The sequence below is a fragment of the Eleutherodactylus coqui genome, chromosome 8 (assembly GCF_035609145.1).
Source record: "Eleutherodactylus coqui strain aEleCoq1 chromosome 8, aEleCoq1.hap1, whole genome shotgun sequence".
Classification (NCBI taxonomy): Eukaryota; Metazoa; Chordata; class Amphibia; order Anura; family Eleutherodactylidae; genus Eleutherodactylus; species Eleutherodactylus coqui.
This window is the reverse complement of record NC_089844.1, coordinates 175,115,255-175,142,608: the sequence shown is the minus strand read 5'-3', so window position 1 is coordinate 175,142,608 and position 27,354 is coordinate 175,115,255. Positions and strand designations below refer to the sequence as shown.

The following is a 27,354-nucleotide window of genomic DNA, read 5'->3' as shown; positions in this document are numbered from 1 at the left end:
TTCTGGAGGTGAACAGTATTTTATAGGAATGAAGTGAAACATAATTTATGTTGGGAATAAAAAGCCGAAAATAAATAAAGAATACAATAAGACAATATCTATAATATGTATTTTATATCATAATGTCAGTGATATGACGCCACAAGTCACTGTTCCTCAGAGAAACGTTACTTTATCACCATTTTCAGCACACCTGCGATGACGATGGCAGCAAAACGATAGGGTGGTGGTAGCAGAGGTATAGCGACAAAACTTAACACATCTATTGCTCCGGACAGCCAGCTTGAAGAGCTTAATTCTTCTTGCTTCTTGCTCACATCATTGATCTGCTCCTGGTACATCATGGCCTGTTCCTCCCAACCCTGGGACCTGTACAAGTCCCGTTCCTGAGAAGACAAAAGGAAAGCAGCGTTATGGTGTCTGCAGGAGAGAATGTGATGAATGATGGAATATGATGAACATATCAGAACTAATGGTGTAGAGCAAACATTGGCAAACATGTGGCCCCTTATCACATTGGGCAATGGGAGTGAGAGAAATATATATCAAGGCGCAACAACTCCAAAAAAACAGTGATGATGAGACATGAAGATTTTATGATATAAGAAGTGAAACCAGCAGAACAAACACGTTCCGAGGGGCCGGGTCCTCTCCCTTGCTGGGGCAAGACATGCCACAGTGCATAGAAAAGCATATAAGTCTAAAAGTATTAATAAAATGGAATGGAAGAGGAAATGAGAAGAAAGGTAGGGAGAAAAGAAAAAATATAATCAGGAGATAATCCAAATGGTAAGAGTAACTGTGATCATACAATCACAAAAGAGGCAGGTCCTCTGCCTATAGTACACTCCAGACACCAGGAGCCTCACCTGCAGTCTGGTCCTCTCCCTATAGTATATTCCAGACACCAGGAGCCTCACCTGCAGCCTGGTCCTCTCCCTACAGTACATGTCAGACACCAGGAGCCTCACTTGCAGCCTGGTCCTCTCCCTATAGTATACTCCAAACACCAGGAGCCTCACCTGCAGCCGGGTCCTCTCCCTACAGTACATGTCAGACACCAGGAGCCTCACTAACAGCCGGGTCCTCTCCCTATAGTATACTCCAGACACCAGGAGACACATCTGCAGATGGGTCCTCTCCCGATAGTACACGTCAGACACCAGGAGCCTCACCTGCAGCCGGGTTCTCTCCCTATAGTATACTCCAGACACAAGGAACCTCACCTGCAGCTGGGTCCTCTCCCTATAGTATACTCCAGACACCAAGAACCTCACCGGCAGCTGGGTCCTTTCCGTATAGTATACTCCAGACACCAGGAGCCTCACCTGTAGCCGGGTTCTCTCCCTATAGTATACTCCAGACACCAGGAACCTCACCAGCAGCCGGGTCCTCTCCCTATAGTATACTCCAGACACCAGGAACCTCACCTGCAGCCGGGTCCTCTCTCTATAGTATACTCCAGACACCAGGAACCTCACCTGCAGCCGGGTCCTCTCCCTATAGTATACTCCAGAATACAGGAGCCTCACCTGCGGCTGGGTCCTCTCACTATAGTACATGTCAGACACCAGGAGCCTCACTAACAGCCAGGTCCTCTCCCTATAGTATACTCCAGACACCAGGAGACACATCTGCAGATGGGTCCTCTCCCTATAGTACACGTCAGACACCAGGAGCCTCACCTGCAGCCGGGTTCTCTCCCTATAGTATACTCCAGACACAAGGAACCTCACCTGCAGCTGGGTCCTCTCCCTATAGTATACTCCAGACACCAAGAACCTCACCTGCAGCTGGGTCCTTTCCGTATAGTATACTCCAGACACCAGGAACCTCACCTGCAGCCGGGTTCTCTCCCTATAGTATACTCCAGACACCAGGAACCTCACCAGCAGCCGGGTCCTCTCCCTATAGTATACTCCAGACACCAGGAACCTCACCTGCAGCCGGGTCCTCTCCCTATAGTATACTCCAGACACCAGGAACCTCACCTGCAGCCGGGTCCTCTCCCTATAGTATACTCCAGAATACAGGAGCCTCACCTGCGGCTGGGTCCTCTCACTATAGTACACGTCACACACCAAGAGCCTACCCGCAGCTAGGGTTGCCCCCTTTGTTATGAAAAAATACCGGTCATGGTTAAAAAGGGGCGTGACTTGGGGATATGGCTTATCACAGCATTTTTTTCCTCCTTTATCTCCTGGATCCTGTCCAGCGGCTGTGCGCATGCGGGCGATTCTGGCCAGTGTGTTCTCGCAAGTAGATGATGTTTAGTGCGATTCCCACATCATCTACTCGCGAGTACACACTGCAGACGCTCGCATCGCATAGAATCTACACATACAGTATATAATTATATACATGGGATACCCAGGTTACCCCAGCATGGTCAATATCACTATATGCAGGAGATATACCTCTCCTGTATGTAGCGATACTGATGTAAGGTATGCATGTCCTGTATGCAATTATATGTACAGCTGGTATAACGTATACCACCTAAACATGCAAGATTATATGCAGTACATGGTACATACCTCGTACCACATGAACTGCTCCTCCACTCTCCTCCTCGGGTCCTAACACTGTCAGTGCCGCGCCAGACGAACATCCATCCTGACCCACACACATCTCACACACACACAAACTCCACTACATCCATCCTGACCCCCAGACATCACACACACAGCTCAGCTACATCCATCCTGATCCCCAGAAATCTCACACAGCTCCGCTACATCCATTATGATCCCCAGAAATCACACACAGCTCCACTAAATCCATTCTGACACCCAGACATCACACACACACAGCTCCGCTACATCTATCCTGATCCCCAGAAATCACAAACACAGCTCCGCTACATCCATCCTGACACACATCACACACACAGCTCCACTCACTCACTCCATCCATCCATCCAAACCCCACGGCTCCAAGAAAGAACGACAGAGAGACACACACACACCTGCAGATTCTTTCATTTACTGAGCTCCCCATGGTCATGTGGTCCCTGACTCCTCCCACACAGGGTATCACATGATGTGACATCATTGGAGGTCCTGGAAGCTGCTGGCTCTCAGGTCTGTGTTTCCCCTGATTTCAGGACTGCCGGAGAAGGGTTAACTGGCGCTAGTGGACAGTGCAGGCTCTGAAAATACCGACCTGCAATAGGGCCGGTATAAAAAAAATAAATATCGGCACCAGCCTGAAAGAAAAAAATACTGGCCAGGCCGGTGGATTACTGGCCAGGTGGCAACCCTACCTGCAGCCTGGTTCTCTTCCTATAGTATACTACAGACACCAGGAGCCTCACCTGCAGCCGATCCTCTCACTATAGTACACGTCAGACCCCAGGGGCCTCACCTGCAGCCAGGCTTGAAATATTAGCCCTACCCTGAAAAAAAGCCACAGCTGCAGAATTTTATTTTTTTAAAGTATACATCACCTTAAAAGCACAGTCCATGGCTTTGCTGCAGCTTCCCTCCAATTCCAGACACTGGTCTTCTCTGCTGGCCGGGAATTGAAAAATCCTTGCCTCCTGGAGGCGTCGGCTGTGATTGGCTGACGCTTAGCTAATCAGAGGCAGCACTCAATGAATGGCTGTGATTGGTTCATCGAGTGCTGGCTGCGATTGGCTAAGCATCAGATGGTGGGGATTTTTGAATCCCCGTTCAGAAAAGAAAAAGACCAGTGCGGGGGATTGGGAAAAAGACGCGGCCCGGCTGACAGTGCTTCTTAGGTGATGTATGTGTATTTTTTTTTCTGAAGGCAGGGCTTAGGTTATGGATTTAACAGTAGGATTTCCTACTGTCAAAGTTGCATCGCACCACACGAAAAACGAGTTTTCCAAAAGGAAGGCTCCATAGGCAAACATGGGCTACAAAACCTCAGGAGGCACGTGCGTATCGTGGGACCCGCGAGGTTTCTGTGTCGGGTTGTCACATGCTACAGAACATTGCATGTGTGAATTAACCTATAGGAAAGCACAGGCTTCACATACATGCGATTTGTAGCATTGTAGCAACGCGACAAAATGGTGCGACTTTGTCACCCGTGTGAAGGAGGCCTTACTGTTATTAATCTTACTATTATTGTTATTGCTGATACAATTTTATTCAGGATTGTATGATTACGATTACTTTTACCATCTTGATTATCTCCTGATTAGATTTTATCTTTTCTTCCTACCTTTCTTCTGATTTCCTCTTCCATTCCATTTTATCAATACTTTTAGGCAGCCTGCAGACGGCCAGGTCGGATCCGGCTGCAAGAATTCTCGCAGTGGGACCCGACCCGAGCCCCTGCAAAGAGCAGCACGGCACTCACCTCTCCCGCGGCTCAGGCTCTTTGATGTGTCGGCTACCGGCCAGCCAGCGCATGCGCAGACCGGAGCCGGCGGCCGGGGAGTGACACACCGCAATTTGTTTTCTGTGCGTGATTTTGCGCAAACAAATCGCAGCCATCTGCCAAGGATTGCATTTTCTAACGCAATCTTATGGCAGCTTCCACGGGCGGAAATTCTGCGGGAATTTCCGCCTGTGTGCAGGGGGCCTTCAGCTTATACGTTTTTCTATTCACTGTGGCATGTCTTACCCCAGCAAGGGCGAGAACCCGGCTCCTCGAAACACGTTTGTTCTGCTTGTTTTTACTACTTATATCATAAAATCCTCAAATCTCATCACCGTTTTTTGGAGTTTTTGCGCCTTGACCATTTTTCTCCCACTCTGTACCTCTTGTCCTGCCTTGTACCGGTACATGTCTGGCCGGCAGCACCTCCCAGGTACAATTGTACCACTATTCACAATGAACTATACACATCCACCCATGGAGTAGCTCCACCACTTAACTTTTACTCTTATCACATTGGGAGCCACCTCCGAAATCCCGATGGAATAGGAGAACATGTAGGGGCTGCCTAGAAGATGGCATCTCTGCTCTCCCTCCATTACTTCACAGAAGACGCTGGATAAAAAACTAGACTTCATCTTATTTTTATTCAATATGGAGTCACAATAGGTTCAAGCTGCTGCTTGGCTGCAAAAAGGCCCATGAGTGACAAACCATACAGCAGAGGTACTCAACAGGCAAAGCGGGGTCCGAATGCAGACATCGGCCACCAACTGTGTGGACCCTGCTGTCCAGACCAGCAGAAGAAGCCGCTGCCAGTTCTCCTTCCCCATCTGCTAACTCTGTTCAGTGCTCTCCAAGCCCTGGGCTCTCAGTGATCTTGAGCACAGGAGCCGAGGGAGTTGGGGGAGTGAAGCTATACTGTAGCTTATAGCAGGAGCCGGGGGAGCTGGAGGAGTGAAGCTATGCTGTGGCTTATAGCAGGAGGCGGCAGGGAGCTCATCTACATGTGTGTACTGCTAAAAGGGTGGGTGGGAGGATTTTACATGGGACTGTAGGTTGGATGCGGCAGAAGGGAGGGTAAGAGATGTTCTTTACGCGGCACTGTATATTAGATCTTCTGAAAGGAGAGAAGATGTTTTACATGGGACTGTATGTTGAAGGGTATATTAAGATGCTGAAGGAAGGACTGTATGATGGAGGAGATGAAGGGTGGAAGAGTGTGGTTTTTACATGGAATTGGATGATGAAGGAGCTAGTGAAGGGAGCACTATAACCAAAGGGGGTTCACTATAACTAAGAAAATGCCACAAGAGGGCAGCATAAACAGAAGAGGCCACAGAGGGGCTGTATAACTAAGAGGGGCCACAAAGGGGCACTATTTACTATCTCACAGTTACTGAGAGAGGAATTGGGGGTAGTGGCAGGATGAAAAGAGTTTGCAGAGATGAGTTATTGCTGGTCATGTCAGTCTGGGCCGCGATAGGGAAGTAAAACAAAAACGGATGTCACCAATCAGAAAAGACTTCACCTGTGATCGTTGGAGGTAACTACACTGTAATCACTATCACTGTGTAGAACTGGTATACTGGCTTATAAGTGTTCAAAAAGCCATGCAGAACCCAAAATGATATACATGAAAACATAATAATGATAATGATGGGTAAATAAGAAGCTTTGGCTCTCTAAATAAGTGAAGTATCCTGCAAAAGTAGTAAGATAAAACCTATACATAGTTAGTATCATCGCAATCATACAGTATCTTATACATAATTATACATTTGTGCCTTATTTTAACCCTTATTACCTGGTATACTAGACCTTCACTTGATAACAGACCAGATAAGTGGACCCTTACAAAAACCAGTTGGGTACCCCTGATATACTGTATATGTGCTGTACACTGATCTACGTTATGACCAATACTCCTGGAAATCCCAACCATTCCCAGGGAACAACATGACATTTTTTTCCCAGTACCATCTATAGAAGAATACATCTTTCCTATAACGCCAGCTCCAAGGGACTCATCTCACCATGTTCCTATTGGCATATCAGCAGTATTGAGCTAAAATGTCAGGACAGAAGATACATAAGATGGTCTAAGTGTCCTTTTACAATGGCCAATTCTCAGCCTGATATAATGTGCATCTATCGACAGGCCAATCAAGAACTCACTTTTCTGCTGCTATAGTGACAAATGACTGTTAGTGAGATCATTCGTCCCCGTAGGCCATCTGTACATCCACCCATTCACACAGTGATGTATAAATGACCAGCAAACATTTTTATATTTGCTAAAAATCAACGATCGGCTAATAATTGAGTGTACACAAGCATAGACGTACACGGTTCGAAGATCAAGTGGATGAACTGTGTGCCCAATAATTGGGAGATGTAAGAGAGCCTTAACTGGCATTCTAAGTGGCCCAAATAACGGGCAAGAAATTCCATCTGAATGTTCATTTGCTCAATTGCTGGGTCATGGAAAAAGGCAAACAATTAGCCAATGTGTGTGCAACAAAGCTGTTCTGTTTGCTTTCTCTTCACTACATAGCAGGATTAGCTTTATGGAGCCAGCAGCCACCCACTTCACCGCTTGCCCTACTCAAGCTCTGTGAGATACAGCTGATCAAGATGAGCAGTAACACCATACTAACTATAGATGAGCTCGAGCGAGCATTGCCTTTAGCGAGTATCTCCCCCGCTCGAGACTGCAGGTTCGGGTGCCGGCAGCGGGCACGGAGCAGCGGGGGAGAGCGGGGCGGAACGGAGGGGAGATCTCTCTCTCCTTCTCTCCCCCCCGCTCCCTCCTGCTGACAGCCGCTACTCACCGCTCCCCCGCGCCGGCACCCGAATCATCTCTAATACTAACGTTTCCCACACTGCCACAGATGTACATGAGGTGTTTTATTCTGTTTCTATAGAGGATAGGCGCCAGAGGAGACTGTTTGTCCCCAAAGTCATCTCCAAAGATGGTCATCTTCCATGGGGCATTAGGTGTAAATTATTGTGTCAGAGCCTATAGAGACTCCTTTGCTTCCCTGGTGGTCTGATCCTAATCAGAGAGACTTTCATTGAACTGATTTGGTCTCTGCCACAAATGGCTTTAGAATGGATTATCTAGAGATGGAGGCGATCAGCCGTTTACACTGTGAATTATCTGACTTACTGTAGTCTTATGTTGCAGGGAATCCTGGAAATGTTTCTGCCTCAAATGTGTATCCATTTGTATCTTTTCTGCCATTTCTTTAAGGTTCTGCTCAAAGATCCTTCTTTGATGCTCCATCTTTTTATTTTCCTCAGATCGTTGATTTTCTTCCATTTTCCTCTGTAGCTCTCGTTTTTCTATATTTGCTTTTTCTTCTGATAAATGAAAAAGGAGAACAAATAGTGACTTGTGAGAGGCTTTGTGGTATCCAACTGGGAGAACGGACTTAAGTCCTTACACAGTACGAAATGTTTGATGAGTGCTCTGGCAGCGCAATGACATCTCCTTCTGTATATATCACTATGGTTAATGCCACATATAATTCATGGAGCAAAGACACGGGGAGGTCAATATACAGTAGCGAGGCATAAAGAGATCAACTGAGCACAAGACATAGTATGGCAAAAGATAAACAGAGAGGTCCATCCAGCAGAGACATAAATGGGTGCATTAAGTGGAGCCACAAAGATATCCATGGAGCAGAGAAATGGAGAGGTCCATAAAGCTAAAACACAAAGAGTTCTAAGGCACACACACAAAGTGATCCATGAAGCGAAGACACAAATAGGTTCATGGAACAGGGAGACAGAGGTCCATGAAGCAGAGAGATCCACGGAACAGGGACAGAGAAGTCTAGGGAGCAAAATCTCAAAAAGGTCCATGGAGCAAAAACACAGAGAGTTCCAAAGGACAGAGACACAAAGTTATCCATTGAGCATAGACACAGAGAGGTCCAAGCAGCAGAGAGATAATTACAGTGGGTCTATGGAGCAGAGGCACAAATAGGCCCCTGTAGCAGAGACACAGAGAGGTCCATACAGAAGAAGCATGGAAGGCCAAGGAGAAGTGGTTAGATTAGAAATTATCACTTACTAAGATCATCATTCCCACTACTGTTAGGTTTCCAAGTAGTGGCCCAGATAATGTTTGGCCATTTTGCAGAAGGTGGCACCAACACTGGTCAAGTCTTTAGAGTCCCCCAATGGCATAGACATTCTTAGATAAACAGTAGCTAGAAGCTAACAGGCCCAATCCACATATCTCAATACAACCGGTGAACCAATTTACTAAAATTTTTCTCAAAGTGGCAAATCATTCAACAAACCTGTTGTTGCACCATGGGCACTTACCTTCCCTTTGCTTTTGCTGATCACTAAGAGCTTCATCACTCTTCATGATGGTAATACCATCCATTTCTTTGGACTTATTAAACTTCTGAAGAACTTCCTCAGCCTAAAAATGTTTGAAACTGAATTAGAAGAGACAGGGAGGCTAGTAATAGGTCATCTGTGGATACATGTTAATGGCAATGTGCAATGTACCCAATACCCACCTTTGTGCCCTTTCTTGGCTCATTCTTGTATTTCTCTTCGATACGTTTCATTTCCTCTTTAAACTTCTGGTACCCGCCTGATGTCACATATGACCCTTGATCCAAATAGTTCTGGAGGTCTTTGGAAATAGTCTTGATCAACTTCTCACAGTGTGTTTGAGACTCTGTGTCATTCTTCTGGAAAAACTCATTCTTTTTCTTCTCTATGATTTCCTGTGGAAAGTCAAAAGCTCTTCTATGCAAGAGAAGTCTCATTTACCTCCCATATATAAATACTTTCATCACATGAGACCATAAGGACGACCTGGAATCATTCCCATTGGAACAGTCCCCCAATTTCCTTATGTTGTGCTCTGCAGAGTGTGGGTACAAGAAGAGGAACTACGGGGGTGGAATGACTTTGGAGCTTCATCACTTTAGTAGAACCAACGTGATTTTGCTCTTTGATTTATTGTGTGCTAATCCCTGATTGGTTTAGAGTGTCAGGACCGATGGTGCGCGGGTCTTCCTTGCCCGCACCACCAGTCTTGCCACTCAGGCTACGGCGGTGAGGCACAGGGCTGCCCCAGTTCGGGTGACCTTACCCTGGTCGCAGGCTCCAGTCGCACGCTCCCATGCTCAGGGGGTGGACGCCGAGGTATTCGGGTTGTCAAGGACGCGGCGGGTGCCTCACCGCATCTCTGTTGCTGTGACACCTGGCCGCGCTCTCCATCCCTGCCTGTCTATAGTGGCGCTAGGGGCTGGATCTCCTGGCTGTCAGACTCTCCGCCCCAATTAGCTGCTGGGGTGGGAGTTCTGATAGCATTTAAGCTGCTCAGTTTCAGGCATAGATTGCCAGTGTATGTTAAGTCTTCGGCTGCATTCGCGTTCCTTGGATTTGACTGACTCCCTGTATGACTCACATGCTTGGACCCCGACTTCGCCTTTCTTTGACCCCTTGTACTGTGTACCATCCTATTGCTGACCCGGATTTCTTGATCAGGCTCTGTGTTTGTCTCAGTGTTTGTTTGTAGTCTGACTCCTCGCCCCTCATCCCTAGAGAGTCTAAGGACTGTCGCCCAATTGTCACCCTGGGGCTTAGCCCAGGGGGGCAAGTAGGTAGGGACAGAGGTTGCAGTCAGTTTCAGGGACTTCCAGTACCCGGACCCCAGTTCCCTGACATAGAAATGAAAAACTGTAGGGTCTGGAGTAGTCTGGTTTGAGTAGTCCGACCTGCAAATTGATATTCTCATATCTACTTATCATAAGAGCTACTCATACAAAGTTTTAGCAATCCTTCCCTATAATTATATTCTTGGGTCTTATTTTGTAATGATGAAAAAAAGGCTTTGGTACCGTGTTAGCCAGTAGAGCAAAGTGTGATTGTTCCCAGCAAGAGAAACCAAGTAATCTTGGAGATATGATACCTTTTAATGGCTACCAAAAATACACGATTTTAATGCCAGCTTTCAGACCTCACAGGCTCATTATGCCTCGATGAAGGACTGTGTGACGTCCGAAAGCTCGCATTAACATCATGTATTTTTGGTAGCCATTAAAAGGTATATCTACTTGGTTTCTCTTAATAAGAACAATCACATTTTGTAATGATGACTTACCAAAAATTGTTTCTGGAACTGCTGGTCCTTGTCCTTGAAGGACTTTTTCATGAATATCTTCAGTGCCTCCTTCTCGCACTCTTCACTTAGCTTTAGGATCTGGTCCAGTGTCTCAGTGGGAAGAGTGACTCTTTCTTTCATCTTGTTTTCATAATGTTGCGTTGCCTCCCTCACAGCTACTGTGTTTTCCGCCACTGATATATTGTTCACCACATCCTCTATGCAAGCAGCATTAGAAGAGCTTATAGCATGAGTGTACAAGGTGGCCAGATGGGCCAGACCTAGGAACAATGAGCAGGTGACAGACATATCCAAGATCTACGTCTAGACGCAATCTCAGACCAATCATTACTTACAGTCATTGGTTTGCAAATACTCACTTTTCCCGTTAACCTGATGTACATCATCCACGTATTTTACTCCCGCATTGTTGTAAACATAGTCACAGAATTCTTTTGTCTGGACCATAAACACAGGACTCAGTTGATCATCAGACACCTCATCCATGTTCTGGAGAACATTTTTATCCGCCGTAGGAAGATCAAACATAAAGCACTTGCGTTCCTTGAAGTACATGCGGATGCATTCTCTGCACTTGTTGCGCCGCTCGACCTTCGCCGATCCCTTCTGCCCATTTTCAGCTTTTGAATACAGAAAATAGATTAGGAATATTTCTACCACCACAGATTTCCTTCCACTGCCCTCTGCTTCTGGCAACGTACCCCCAACTTAAAGACATTTAGAAAGACAGCACCAGTGATCAGCGCTGTGAGCAGAATTACCTTCCTGTAAGTAACCTATATGATGGAAATTGATCACAATAGTCATATTCACATTAGGGGAGTTGGGCAGAAAAACTACCCTTTTTATCAAAAAATTCCAGACTTCAGACATGAAGTGGAAGTTATTTTGGTTCTGTAATGCTGAAAGGACATCCACATAGCCCAAGATTATACACCCTGCACACACAGGGTGGGAAGATCAAGACAGCGGGTGAGTTTATGGTTTTGAGTATTCCCGGTATACCCCCAGACTCAACACTTCCATATTGCCATTCTAGGCATCTTTAATGATAGTCATAATGATATAGTAACTGTCTACAACTCTAGATCAAGACACAGAGGCTTACACTGAATGGCCTTTAATTAGAGACCCCCTCTAGCAACACATAGGATGTTCTTTCTTTGGCCTTTAGAACCACAGCAATTCATCATGGCGTTCATCCACAAGTATCAGAGGACCCATGATGTGCCAAGAAAACATGGCCCATATCATTACTCCACTCCACCAGCCTTACAGGAAGGGGCCATCAATTCATGCATCTTACATCAAATTCTGACGCTCCCATCAACATGGTGCAATAAAAATCTGGATCCATCTGACCAGGAGATGTCTTCCCGCTTCTCATTGATACAAGTTTTGTACTCTTTTGCCAGCTGGAGTCTCACATTTCTGTTTCTCTTAGACACAATGGTACTGGAACTGATTACCTGCTGTTATAGCCTATCTGTTAGTTGAAGCACCAGCACTCTATTCAGCTGCTGTTGACATTGATCAGAATGATTTTTTTACATCCTCCACTGACCCCTTTTTGCCACAGGATTCCCTTTTGCTGGATGGTTTTTCTTGATCAGGCCATTCTCGGTAGATTCTCCACACTACAACAAGAGAAAGCCTCACACATTTGGTGGTGAGACCATGGCCTTATGACCAGGCCTTGTTGGAAGTCGTTCAAATAGCTGGAAACTGATTCACAGACAATCTGTCACCAGATTCCATGCTGCACTTTGGGGTAACAGCTCTAATTTCCATTCAAGCCAGCTCCACCGTGAGAGGGACAGTGCCTCTAATAAAAGGGCCATTCAGTGTACATTCAGAGGAAACTCCAACCTGGGACTGGGAATTTCTATCCACTGTCGTCTTGCTAGGGTCCTCTATGGGGAGGGGGGGGGGGGGGGGCTTCCATAGTCATTTCTGAATTTCCCATATAGTGCTGTTGGACTGATTTCTTACCTTTCTGCAACATCAGGGCCTTCTCCAGATATTCATCCTCACTGATCGGCTTCCCATTGAACTCCAGTTTTAAAGTAACATCTCTCACCGCCCATATGAAGATGGGGAAGTGTCTGTCAAACTCTGCTTCATCATCGTCATTGTCTGTAGATCTCACTTTAATTAGCTCGGCCATTTCACCCACATAGCTGCAGAAATGAATTAGGGAAAAAAGCCAAGTGTCTAAGAGGCAAAAAGTTACTCCTTTCAAAAGAGTCAACTAGACGCAAGTCAAAAATCACACCATGATCATACTGTATATGCCATAAAGGAAACCCAAATGACTGCTACAGGGACCTTAAAGATTAGGACACTATTTCTACTTGACCCTTTCTCCTTCCTAATAGTAGGTAGCAAACTAGGGTGGTCTCCAACAAAATGTCAGAAAACAAGAGAGGGAACCATCCTGAAGTCCAAACCACCCTCTTATTCTACAAGGGATAAGAAATGGGGAACAAAACAATGGACGCTCCTGTCCTGGACCATGCAGGGAGGTCATGAACCAACTCCAAGAGGAGGCTCCATGCTGATTTTGGCTATAGAGCCCACCTCCTCTACATGTAATTAGTGAGAGCAGTAAGCTACTCTTGAAACAACTTAATGACCTCGAAGACTGAATCCTCTCCAGACAATGACTAAGGACTTTGCTTTTCCCTTAACAGTCTGACGGAATTGTAATATTCAAAATGATACTTCAACATTTACGAGAAGTAAAATAGTCTATGTTCGCAGTTTCAAACTTTGTTCTTCATAGATGTCAGGTTGTACTTTTGGGACCTGTAGTAGTCTGTACTTCCAAGAGCAAATAGTTGCAAGTGTGGTGGATTTGGCTGGCTGATTGTGTGAATTTCCCCAGCCAGCCTACCACTATCTGTCTGTTCATAAAAATACCGTCCGCTCTTGCTAGAGAGTGCTGGTCATTATACCCATCTCATTTCAGAACACAGGGGTTTGGAGTCATTCACGCTGTCTTGTTGTTTGAGTTATGGCAAGTTTAAGTTGTTATCCTACACTCCCTGAAGATGGTCTGAACACCTGATTCCCCTGTTCACATGGTTTGTGGGCCCCTGCAGCCTTACCCTTCTGTCAGGTGTGCTTCCAGACATCGGATGTCCTTTACACTGTCAGATGGATGATGTCTGACACCTTAGTCCCTTCTCTGTCAGATGGGTGATGCCTGATGCTCTGCTCCTTACATATGTGGACAGTTAAACTAAGTCCTGTTTCTGTATATGTTTGCATGCATGAGGTTTTGGGTGGGATTTCCCTGTGTCTGTAGGTGTGCAGACACCTGCTGGTAACAATGTCTTGTTCAGTGCCTGTCTCTAGGTGTGTAGACACTTGGTGTGAACAATGTGTTGCTCAGTATCTGTCTGTAGGTGTGTAGACACCTGGTGTCTATTTTGTTGCATGTCCGAACCCCTTCTGTCCTTAGGTGTGAGGACAACTGATTTCTTCTCCATCTATAGGTGTGCGAACGGCCATGTTTGAGGTATATTGTATGTGGTGTTCCTGCCTATTCCCATCTATGGTGAGACAAGTGTCCAGTGTGGGGCTTTTAGGCAAGGTTCCCCAGTTCTGTGGTATAGGTTCAGATTTCCCCTTATGTTGGGTCTCATTTCCCTATTCTGTCTATGTATTTGTATACTATGCATATCTTGTCTAATAAAACCATTATGAGTTTTCTACATTCAGTGTTGAGTGCATATCCTTCCGTTAAGCCTTATTTCTATTACTTCCATGCAGGCAAGGTGAATCAGACCTGCACTGAACATAACAATGGACTTATCTGTAAAGGATACTGTATCTTCTCAATTGCATCTTCATCAATGACGGCTTTGCTGTTGTAGACCAGAGCGCTGCTCAGCAGGGTGGCCAGGCAGAAGATCCACATGTCATTCTTTTTGTCTCCCTGTAACATCAGTATATTACCTGTCTGGGGTTAAATCAGCCACAACTTTATAGAACTCCTTTAGTGCTGCCCCTAGAAATCTGGAATAGCTATAGTTGTGATATTCTGCAGGCAACCTGGAAATGTCTGAAGATATGGAAGTGCCGTACTGTGGAGAGAATACAGGCAATCCTTCAACCAGCTACAAGGGAAGGACAGCTGCTGCCACCTATGGTTTATGTGCAAGTTGGGATTAAGGGAGACATTGACTCAGAATTGGGGAAAAGCGTTAATGGGAACTTGTCATCCACTGGAAGTGTAAGGTTAACCCCATTGATACACCTGGCCTTACATGGTTAAAATAATATCTAGGAGGTGAACAAAAATATGGAAACACTGTATGAAATGCATGGGATTTTAATCATTAGCACTGAGCTGCTCTTTTGACCCCTGCTTGGTTGAGAGCTTTTCCGTCAAATTTGTGTTTACTTCACCTCTTGCCCTGCTCTGAGGGGTTTAGGGAGCCAGATGGTAACAGCAGCTGATTGGCTAAAACTAGAGATGAGCGAACGTACTCATCCAAGCTTGATGCTCATTCGAGTATTAGCGTGTTCGAGATGCTCGTTACTAGAGGCGAGTACCACGCGATGTTCGAGTTACTTTCACTTTCATCTCTGAGACATTAGCACGCTTTTCTGGCCAACAGAAAGACAGGGAAGGCATTACAACTTCCTCTTGTGATGTTCAAGCCCTATACCACCCCCCTGCAGTGAGTGGCTGGGGAGATCAGGTGTCACCAGAGTATTTAAATTTCCCCCGCCCGCGGCTCCCCACAGATGCATTCTGACAGAGATCAGGGAAAGTGCTACTGATGCGGCTGCTGCTATAGGAAGAGCGTTAGGAGTTATCTTAGGCTTGAAGAACCCCAACGGTCCTTCTTAGGGCCACATTTGACCGTGTGCAGTAGTGTTGAGGCTGCTTTTAGCAGTGTTGCACATTTTTTTTTGTATATCGGGCGTGCAGAGCATTGCGTCCTGAGTCTGCAGTCATTGTACATAGTATAGGGCCAGTATTGGTGAGGCAGGGACAGTGGGAAATGTGAAAGAGATATACTGCCTATATAGGCAGTGGGCTTTTTCAAACAAATTTGGGAAAAAAATATATTTGGGCTGCCTGTGACCGTCCTCAGTGTACTGCGTGTCTGCTGGGGGTAGTAGTCCTAATTAATGCGCAGCTAAGTGTTACAGCAGGCTTGCGCAAAAGTGTGTCCTGGCTCTGCGTTGCCCGTGACATCACCGCCGTCATCCCGTCCACAGTGAAACAGTATACATATATACGCTGCCTACAGTATCTCTCTGCTGTCTCAGCTCAGCCTTTCAAAAAATATAAGCAAAACACTTAAGGCCTACTAGTGGCGTTTGGCCACTTGACTGCTTGAGCGCTGTGAATTCCACTAGCTCAGTCATACGCACCTACGTCTTACTACAAGCGTGTGCTAAATTGTTTCCTGGCTCTGCGTTGCACGTTACATCACCCCCGTCATCCCGTCCTCAGTGAAACAGTATACATATATACGCTGCCTACAGTATCTGTCTGCTGCCTCAGCACAGCCTTTCAAAAAATAGAAGCAAAACACTTAAAGGGGTTGTCCGGCCATAAACATCAGGTCTCATTACTTCTGCTGGCCCAATACAATGCACTTTGTAATATACATTGTGCATTGTAAATTAGGCAAACAGAAGTTATTCACTTACCTTTTGGGCTGCCCCCTCCCTGTGTTGCTCCTCGGTTGCCATGGGTTCCGACAAGTCTCTTGTCCTCTTCTTGTCGGGACGACGGGGACAAGCTTCTCCAGCACAGCTCTGCGCATGTGCAGAAGAACTTCAGCCGCTGGGAAGCTCAGTTCTGCCTGCAGGGGAGGCGTGGCTGATGGCTCTTCATCTCCAAGGTAAGAATGAGTGGAGGGGCGGGCTCTCGCGGGGGGGGGGGGGGGGGGGGGGGTGGAGAGGGAGAGATGGATGGATGTGTGCAGGGGGGGGGGGGGTGCAGTGATGTGTGTGTGTGCTAGTGGTGTCTGGAGACCTGGCTGTCAGAAGTCCCAGGGGAAGGGGGGGGGTGGAGAGGGAGAGATGGATGGATGGATGGATGGATGTGTGCAAGGGGGGGGTGCAGTGATGTGTGTGTGTGTGTGCAGGGACCCGGCTGACAGAAGTCGGGGGGGGGGGTCATTGTGAGAGGGGTCGCTGTGGGAGGGGCACTATGAGGGCATGTGTGTGTGGGGAAATGTTTTGTTTTACTTTACTTTAGCAGGGTGAGGGGGGGGGCAGTAGGTAGCTTTGCAGTGGGGGGCTGCAGGAGAGTTCTCTCTCGGCTCTCCCCAGCCCCTCTCCATTCACTATACACTGTGCTGCTGTTTACACTCATGGTAGGATTTTATCGTTAACCATGAGAGTATAACAGTCTCCCCTGGCCACAACCCCTCTGATTATAGTATGCAGCAGGGGGGGGCCTGGGCGGGGAGAGACAGTAGATCAGTTCAATAGAGGTGGGCGTGTCATGGGCGGGGCTAGGACATGAGCTGAGGGAAATCCTGCCTTTTCATGTCTCTTACTACCATGGAGAGCGCGCACACAGAAGAGGGAGAGCACAGAGCATTGTGGGAGGGCAGCACAGAGGAACCATCTTTGAAAGCTGCAGTGAAGATCAGAATCTAAGGTAAGAAACTGACATTGCAGCTGATCTGCCGGCCGGTTTGAGCCCCTGTATGCTGTCTGTTACTATCCTTACTGAAAGGAAAGCAGCAGCATTATAAAAATTTTTACCCTGTGTGGCCGGACAACCCCTTTAAGGCCTATTAGTGGCGTTTGGCCACTTGAGTGCTTCAGCACTGTGAATTCCACTAGCTCAGTCATACGCACCTACGTCTCACTGCAGGCTTGCACAAAATTCTTTCCTGGCTCTGCTGTGCGTTCCGTAAGCGAAGTCAGCCTCCAACCACAGGCCAATAAGCGGCACATTTAATTACAGTGTTCTGTTTCTGCACTACTGGTAATACACCATGCTGAGGGGTAGGGGTAGGCCTAGAGGACGTGGACGCAGGCGAGGACGCAGAGGCCCAAGTCAGGGTGTGGGCACAGGCCGAGCTCCTGATCCAGGTGTATCGCAGCCGACTGCTGCGGGATTAGGAGAGAGGCACGTTTCTGGCATCCCCAGATTAATCTCACAATTAATGGGTCCACGCGGTAGACCTTTATTAGAAAATGAGCAGTGTGAGCAGGTCCTGTCGTGGATGGCAGAAAGTGCATCCAGCAATCTATCGACCACCCAGAGTTCTACGCCGTCCACTGCTGCAACTCTGAATCCTCTGGCTGCTGCTCCTCCTTCCTACCAGCCTCCTCACTCCATTACAATGACACATTCTGAGGAGCAGGCAGACTCCCAGGAACTGTTCTCGGACCCCTGCCCAGAATGGGCAGCAATGGTTCCTATCCCACCGGAGGAGTTTGTCGTGACTGATGCCCAACCTTTGGAAAGTTCCTGGGGTCCGGGGTATGAGGCTGGGGACTTCCGGCAACTGTCTCAAGAGCTTTCAGTGGGTGAGGAGGACGACGACGATGAGACACAGTTGTCTATCACTCAGGTAGTAGTAATTGCAGTAAGTCCGAGGGAGGAGCGCACAGAGGATTCGAAGGAAGAGCAGCAGGACGATGAGGTGACTGACCCCACCTGGTTTGCTAAGCCTACTGAGGACAGGTCTTCAGAGGGGGAGGCAAGTGCAGCAGCAGGGCAGGTTGGAAGAGGCAGTGTGGTGGCCAGGGGTAGAGGCAGGGCCAGACCGAATAATCCACCAACTGTTTCCCAAAGCGCCCCCTCGCGCCATGCCACCCTGCAGAGGTCGAGGTGCTCAAAGGTCTGGCAGTTTTTCAATGAGAGTGCAGACGACCGACGAACAGTGGTGTGCAACCTTTGTCGCGCCAAGATCAGCCGGGGAGCCACCACCACCAGCCTCACCACCACCAGCATGCGCAGGCATATGATGGCCAAGCACCCCACAAGGTGGGACGAAGGCCGTTCAGCGCCTCCGGTTTGCACCACTGCCTCTCCCCCTGTGCCCCAACCTGCCACTGAGATCCAACCCCCCTCTCAGGACACAGGCACGACCATCTCCCGGCCTGCACCCACACCCTCACCTCCGCTGTCCTTGGCCCCATCCACCAATGTCTCTCAGCGCAGCATCCAGCCGTCGCTAGCGCAAGTGTTTGAGCGCAAGCGCAAGTACGCTGCCACGCACCCGCACGCTCTAGCGTTAAATGTGCACATAGCCAAATTGATCAGCCTGGAGATGCTGCCCTGTGGACCCACAGCATGGATGGCTCCCTGGAACCCAGCGGCGGTACATACATAAATGCCATTGCAGTGCCCAGCACAGCTGAGGCAACGGCAGGTTTATATATTGGGGAAGCCTGGAAGTGATGTTCCGACTTATGAGTTATGCCGTATATTGTAAACTATGGTGAATGTGTGGTCGCTGTCCCTTTAAAATGCTATGATATGTTATGATTAGAGATGAGCGAACGTACTCGTAATGAGTACTTACGCACCCGAGTACCGCCATTTTCGAGTACTTCAGTACTCGCGCGTAAAGATTCGGGGGGCGGGGAGAGGCGCGGCGGTGCGGGTGGTAGCAGCGGGGAACAGGGGGGAGCCCTCTCTCTCCCTCTCCCCCCCACTCCCCGCTGCAACCCCCCGCGCCGCCACGGCGCCCCCCGAATTTTTTCGCCCGAGTACGGAAGTACTCGAAAATCGCGGTATTCGGGCGAAAAAGGGGCGGGGCCGAGCACGTTCGCTCATCTCTAGTTATGATACAATGTACAAGTTTATGAACCCTCCTGTGGAGTCATATCATGTATATAGTATCCATGTTATAATTAAAACCTTCGCCTTTGTCTATCACCATCACAATATAATGAACACCACAAACTAAGTTATGGCGCTCGTAGGATAGGTAGCAAGGAGTCTGGAGATGGACTTCTTATACTTACATGGCCCCCCAATCCCCTACTGGCACCTGTCAGCACATCGGACTCCCTGTAGACTGGGCACAAGCACTCCCATAGAGAACAATGTATAAACTTAGTGTATGCTGGTCAGTAGTGATTACGGGTTCCCTTTAAGACTGCAGCTTCATTATAGCTACCTACATAGTGGAGCAATGTAATAAGATGGGTTAATATTCACTTCCGGCTGTTGACTGACCTTCTCCACGTCTCCTAGACCCTCCGTGTCCAGTAGGACCAGCGTGTGACCCGCCATAGTGGGATGAGGAAGACATCGCATCCAGATGCCCTTGGTCTGAGCTTGGACGGTTGCTCCTAGATCAAAGCCTGCATAAACAGCAGATATAGATGTAGCAGAGTGGAGTTTGTCACACTGCATTGGCTCCGCTGTACCTGTATATTATACTGGTCTCTGATCGCACTCACCCTTCTGAGATCCGGCCAGCTTGTTCATCAGGTAGGACTTCCCCGTCCGATACAGGCCTACGATGGCGACCACCACCACCGGCTCGGTGATCTGGGATAAGATATTGATGGCTTCTGCATTAACCTGCATTTTTCCATCGGCGGAGTTTTCGATCAGACACACTGGGAGATCCATCGCCAAATGTAACGGGAGCGAAACACGACTGATAGAATGGAAAGGAATAAAAAACAAACATCCATGAGATATAAGATCAATTACCCTGCTAATATGGCACTCACATATAACACAGCGCTGTACACAGACTGTAACTGACCTCAGGAGCTCGCAATCTAATCTACCCAACATCTACACAGTGTGTGATTCCCATTACTCCTGATATCTCAGCACCACAGAACTCCACAAGGACAAGAGAAAAACATGCAAAAGTCATTCCTGGTCATACAGGACAGGAGAAGGGGATACCGTGCAGTGTATATATACATACAAGACAGGAGAAGGGGTCCCGTGCAGGGTATATCTACCTACAGGAGAGGAGAAGGGGTCCCGTGCAGTGTATATATACCTACAGGACAGGAGAAGGGGTACCGTGCACTGTATATATACATACAGGAAAAGGGGTACAGTGCAGTGTATATATACATACAGGAGAAGGGGTACAGTGCAGTGTATATATACATACAGGATAGGGGAAGGGGTCCCGTGCAGTGTATATATACATACAGGACAGGAGAAGGGGTACCGTGCAGTGTATATATACATACAGGACAGGAGAAGGGGTACCGTGCAGTGTATATATATACATACAGGGCAGGAGAAGGGATACCGTGCAGTGTATATATACATACAGGAAAAGGGGTACCGTGCAGTATGTATATACATACAGGACAGGAGAAGGGGTACCGTGCAGTGTATATATTGTGAGACGGTGACCGGCAAGGTGCTGGAGGGAAGGTATATTTCGCCTAGGATGCTCTCCTATGCTGCTTTGGGGAGCGCTTGGGCAGATACGTGCCACCAAGCAGCCTCGGCTCGGTGGAGGAAGCCGGCAGTATGGTGTCAGTAACACTAAGTTACTGACACGTTGTAGCAAGTAAGTGGCTCCAAGCCGCATAATCCGGGCCGCCTTTTCCTGGAGTGACTAAAGTGAAGGGTGGGATGGTCACTCCCACGTACCAGGTGGGGCTGGTACCAGGCCTTATAAAGCCTGGGCCTACAGGGCCAGGAGGAGAGCTGAGACCTTTGCAGGTCTGAGAGTCCTGGCTGGCTGTGTGCAGGTGCCATTTTGGTTACCAGTGTGTAGACAGGGACGCTACATGTTTAGTAAGTGCTCGGACGAGCAGGATTTGCGTTATGTTTGCCTAATGTAAAGGCCTGTATTTTGCTTTGTTTGCTTGCAAATAAACCCAGGCAAAGCTTAGACTAAAGACGTTATCCTATGTGTCACTGTCTCTGACTGCTTATGCCCAGGTTGCTACCGATCCTAAACGCTAGTCCCTCACAATATACACATACAGGGCAGGAGAAGGGATACCGTGCAGTGTATATATACATACAGGAAAAGGGGTACCGTGCAGTATATATATACATACAAGACAGGAGAAGGGGTACCGTGCAGTGTATATATACACATACAGGGCAGGCGAAGGAGTACCGGGCAGTGTATATATACATACAGGCCAGGAGAAGGGGTACTGTGCATTGTGTATATATACATACAGGACAGGAGAAGGGGTACCGTGCAGTGTATATACACATACGGGGCAGGAGAAGGGGTACTGTGCATTGTGTATATATACATACAGGACAGGAGAAGGGGTACCGTGCAGTGTATATACATATATACAGGACAGGAGAAGGGGTACCGTGCAGGTAATATACACATAAAGGGCAGGAGAAGGCGTACCGTGCATTATGTATATATACATACAGGAGAGGAGAAGGGGATACCGTGCAGTGTGTGTGTGTGTGTATATATATATATATATATATATATATATATACAAGACAGGAGAAGGGGTACCATGCAGTGTGTATGTATATATATATATATATATATATATATATATATATATATTTATTTATATATATATTTATATACAGGACAGGAGAAGGGGTACTGTGCAGTCTATATATACATACAGGAGAGGAGGAGGGGTACTGTGCAGTGTGTGTATATATATATATATATATATATATATATATATATATATATATATATATATATATATATATATATATATATACACAAACAGGACAGGAGAAGGGGTACCATGCAGTGCGTATATATATATACATACAGGACAGGAGAAGGGGTACTGTGCAGTCTATATACATATATACAGGACAGTAGAAGGGGTACTGTGCAGTTTATATATACATACAGGACATGAGAAGGGGTACCGTGTAGTGTATATATACATACAGGACAGGAGAAGGGGTACGGTGCAGTGTATATATACATACAGGGCAGGAGAAGAGGTACCGTGCAGTGTATATACACATACAGGATAGGATAAGGGGTACTGTGCAGTGTATATACACATACGGGACAGGAGAAGGTGTACCGTGCAGTGTATATATACACATACAGGACAGGAGAAGGGGTACCGTGCAGTGTATATACATATATACAGGACATGAGAAGGGGTACCGTGCAGTGTATATATACATACAGGACAGGAGAAGGGGTACGGTGCAGTGTATATACACATACAGGATAGGATAAGGGGTCCTGTGCAGTGTATATATACATACAGGACAGGAGAAGGGGTACTGTGCAGTGTATATATATATATATATATATATATATATATATATATATATATATAGTGGCTTATATACCCAGCTTCTCCTGAGTTAATTTGGTACTGGTGTTTATCTGGTGTTCACACGGAAAATTTTATGAAGTCGTGGTTACTTTAGAGTACATATAAATTCAGGTTAGATAGATTTAATATTTTAACGGGAAGTAAATTAAAATTTTTTCAAGATTCACAATTTTATTGTAAATTACCACGGTTGGACAATGAATTTCTCAAAAACGCCTGCCTATTACCTGAAGTTAAAGGCCTAAAGGTAGCGTATGTGAAAATGTCACCCCACAGAATGTCCACCTCTCACACGCTGCTCATAACACACAGATCAGATAGATTCCTCTCAGTGTATAGGCAGATAGGAGAGAGATTTATCTCAGACTGAATGTGAAACTGTCACCCCACAGAATGTGCGACCTCACATACTTTCCTCATTTTTACCCTGAAAGGTAACGCCCCTTTTTATTCAAATTTCCTACCCAGACTGAAGGTTGCAGCCCGTTGTTATACTTAAAGGCATACTACATCCCAGCAGTCCATGTCCACTTCTTTTTGTACTTTACAGACTTTCAATACATACGGCAGTCAGTTTTATTCCTGTCAGTATATACTCATATTTCTAAATGCGTTTTGTTTTACTAAGAAGATAACTGTCTCATATATTACGGGGTACAGATATGTTATTAGTTATATAACATAGGAATGGTCATGCCAAATTTCAGGTTTGTGCAGTACAGATGTGTGTTATTAGTTGCATTACATAATCAACTTGCAACCCTTTAAATTTCCAATATTTAGTACGCAAAAGATGGTCATGGCAAATTTCACATTTATGCGATATAAATTTGTGTAATTATTTGTTGCATCAGTAAGTGAGAGAATTAGATTATGTACTTAAAATTTTAACACTAATTGTTTTGCGCTTAGAATTGAATAATCGAGTTGGGACCCATTAGCTTTTCCTATTTATGACATAATCAATGCTCGTGCCAAATTTATGTTTCTACGACATCGGGAAGTGAGAGAATTAGATTCCGTACGTAAAATTTGGACGCCAATTCTTTTGCGCTGAGAATTGAATAATCGAGTTGGGATCCATTTGGTTTTCCTATTTATGACATAATAATCAATGCTCATGCCAAATTTCAAGTGAGAGAATTAGATTCCGTACGTAAAATGTGGACGCTAATTCTTTTGCGCTTAGAATTTAACAATCAAGTTGGGACCCATTACCTTCTCCTATTTATGACATAATCAATGCTCGTGCCAAATTTCATGTTTCTATGACATCGGGAAGTGAGAGAACTAGATTCCGTCTGTAAAATTTGGACGCTAATTATTTTGTACTTAGAATTGAATAATTGAGTTGGGACCTATTATCTTTTCCTATATATGACATAATCAATACTCGTGCCAAATATCATGTTTCTACGACATGGGGAAGTAAGAGAATTAGATTCCGTACATAAAATTTGGACGCTAATTCTTTTTGCGCTAGAATTAAATAATCGAGTTGGGACCTCTTTAATTTTCCTCTTTTGGACATAATCTATGCTTGTGCCAAATTTTATGTTTCTACGACATCGGGAAGTTGGAGAATTAGTGGCCAGTCAGTCAGTCAGTGAGGGCTTTCGTCTTTATATATGTAGACAAGCTGATATACCCGGCTTCGCCCGAGTTAATTTGGTACTGGTGTTTATCTGGTGTTCACACGGAAAACTACGCAGAATGTCCACCTCTCACACTCTGCTCATAACACACAGATCAGATAGATTCCTCTCAGTGTATAGGCAGATAGGAGAGAGATTTATCTGAGACTGCATGTGATAATGTCACCCCACAGAATGTGCCTCCTCACACATGCTGCTCATAACACACAGTTCAGATAGATTCCTTTCAGTGTATAGGCAGATAGGAAAGAGATTTATCTCAGACTGTATGTGAAAATGCCACTACACAGAATGTCCACCTCTCACACGCTGCTCATAACACACAGATCAGATAGATTCCTCTTAGTGTATAGGCAGATAGGAGAGAAATTTATCTCAGACTGTATGTGAAAATGCCACTACACAGAATGTCCACCTCTCACACGCTGCTCATAACACACAGATCAGATAGATCCCTCTCAGTGTATAGGCAGATAGGAGAGAGATTTATCTCAGACTGTAAGTGAAAATGTCACTCTACAGAATGTGCCACCTCACACACTCTCCTCATTTTTATCCTGAAAGGTAACGCCCCTTTTTATTCAAATTTCCTACCCAGACTGAAAGTTTCATCCCCTTGTTATACTTAAAGGCATACTCCACCCCAGCAGTATATGTCCAGTTCCTTTTGTACTTTACAGCCTTTCAATACATACGACAGTCAGTTTTATTCCTGTCAGTATATACTCATATTTCTAAATGCGTTTTGTTTTGCTGAGAAGATAACTGTCTCATATATCGCAGGGTACAAATATGTTATTAGTTACTTAACATAGGAATGGTTATGCCAAATTTTAAGTTTGTGCAGTACAGATGTGTTAGTAGTTACATTACATAGGGGGTCACTTACTTTTATACATAGGATTGAATAATCAAGTAGCAACTCTATAAATTTCCAAGATTTAGTAAGCAAAGAATGGTCATGGCAAATTTGACATTTGTGCGGTAAAAATCTGTGCAATTATTTATTGCATCGGGAAGTAAGAGAATTAGATTACGTACATAAAATTTGGACGCTAGTTCTTTTGCGCTAGAATTGAATAATCGAGTTGGGACCCCTTTACTTTTACTATTTTGGACATAATCAATGCTTGTGCCAAATTTCAAGTTTCTACGACATCGGGAAGTTGGAGAATTAGTGGCGAGTCAGTGAGTCAGTCAGTGAGTCAGTCAGTCAGTGAGGGCTTTTGCCTTTATGTATATAGATACAGAACAGGAGAAGGGGGTACTGTGCAGTGTATATACATACACATACAGGACAGGAAAAGGAGTACTGTGCAGCGTATATATACATACAGGACAGGAGAAGGGGTACTGTGCAGTGAATATATACATACAGGACAGGAAAAGGGGTACCGTGCAGTGAATATATACATACAGGACAGGAGAAGGGGTACCGTGCAGTGTATATATGCATACAGGACAGGAGGAGGGATACCGTGCAGTGTATATATACTTACAGGACAGGAAAAGGGGTACCGTGCAGTGTATATATGCATACAGGACAGGAGGAGGGATACCGTGCAGTGTATATATACTTACAGGACAGGAAAAGGGGTACCGTGCAGTATATATATATATATATATATATATATATATATATATATATATATATACACATACAGGACAGGAGAAGGGGTACCGTGCACTGTATATACATATATACAGGACAGGAGAAGGGATACCGTGCAGTGTATATATACACAGAGCGTAGGAGAAGGGGTACTGTGCAGTGTGTATATACATACAGGGCAGGAGAAGGGGTACCGTGCAGTGTACATATACATACAGAGCAGGAGAAGGCGTACTGTGCAGTATGTGTGTGTGTACTGTGCAGTGTGTGTGTACTGTGCAGTGTGTGTGTGTGTGTACTGTGCAATTGTGTATACTGTGCAGTGTGTGTGTGTACTGTACAGTGTGTGTGTACTGTGCAGTGTATGTGTGTGTATGTGCTGTGCAGTGTGTGTGTGTGTGTGTGTACTGTGCAGTGTGTGTGTGTGTGTACTGTGCAATTGTGTATACTGTGCAGTGTGTGTGTGTGTGTACTGTACAGTGTGTGTACTGTGCAGTGTGTGTGTGTGCTGTGCAGAGTGTGTGTGTACTGTGCAGAGTGTGTGTGTGTGTGTGTGTGTGTGTGTGTGTACTGTGCAGTGTGTGTGTACTGTGCAGTGTGTGTGTACTGTGTGTGTGTGTGTACTGTGCTGTGTGTGTACTGTGCAGTGTGTGTGTGTGTGTGTGTGTGTACTGTGCAGTGTGTGTGTACTGTGCAGTGTGTGTGTGTGTGTGTGTGTGTGTGTGTACTGTGCAGTGTGTGTGTGTACTGTGTGTGTGTACTGTGCAGTGTGTGCGCAGTGTGTGTGTGTGTACTGTGCAGTGTGTGTGTACTGTGCAGAGTGTGTGTGTACTGTCAGTGTGTGTGTGTGTGCTGTGCAGTGTGTGTGTGTACTGTGCAGAGTGTGTGTATTGTGCAGTGTGTGTGTGTATTGTGCAGTGTGTGTGTGTGTGTACTGTGCTGTGTGTGTGTGTGTGTGTGTACTGTGCAGTGTGTGTATACTGTGCAGTGTGTGTGTGTGTGTGTGTGTGTGTGTGTGTACTGTGCAGTGTGTGTATACTGTACAGTGTGTGTGTGTGTGTGTGTGTGTGTACTGTGCAGTGTGTGTGTGTGTGTATACATACACACATACACGCATACACACACACACGAGGAGAGATACTGTGCAGTGTATATATACATACAGGGCAGGAGAAGGGATACGGTGCAGTGTATATATACATACAGGAGAAGGGGTACCGTGCAGTGTATATATACATATAGGAGAAGGGGTAGAGTGCAGTGTATACATATATATACATACCACTAATATGTCTGTGTCCCTTGACGAGTCGTCTGGTTGAGTCTCTTCTGTAGCTGAA

The 27,354-nt window shown here is 46.0% G+C and overlaps 1 protein-coding gene across 1 annotated transcript; it reads right to left on the bottom strand.

The window, feature by feature from the left end:
• LOC136577224 (guanylate-binding protein 1-like) lies at positions 1-27,354 on the bottom strand. Its single transcript, XM_066577030.1, has 11 exons — positions 27,297-27,354; positions 19,919-20,121; positions 19,692-19,819; positions 14,347-14,456; positions 12,506-12,693; positions 10,873-11,133; positions 10,493-10,773; positions 8,895-9,107; positions 8,692-8,794; positions 7,523-7,716; positions 1-386 (listed from the first exon to the last, which is right to left on the bottom strand). The coding sequence occupies exons 2-11, from the start codon at positions 20,091-20,093 to the stop codon at positions 168-170; spliced, it is 1,872 nt and encodes a 623-aa protein (XP_066433127.1). The 5' UTR covers positions 20,094-20,121; positions 27,297-27,354; the 3' UTR covers positions 1-167.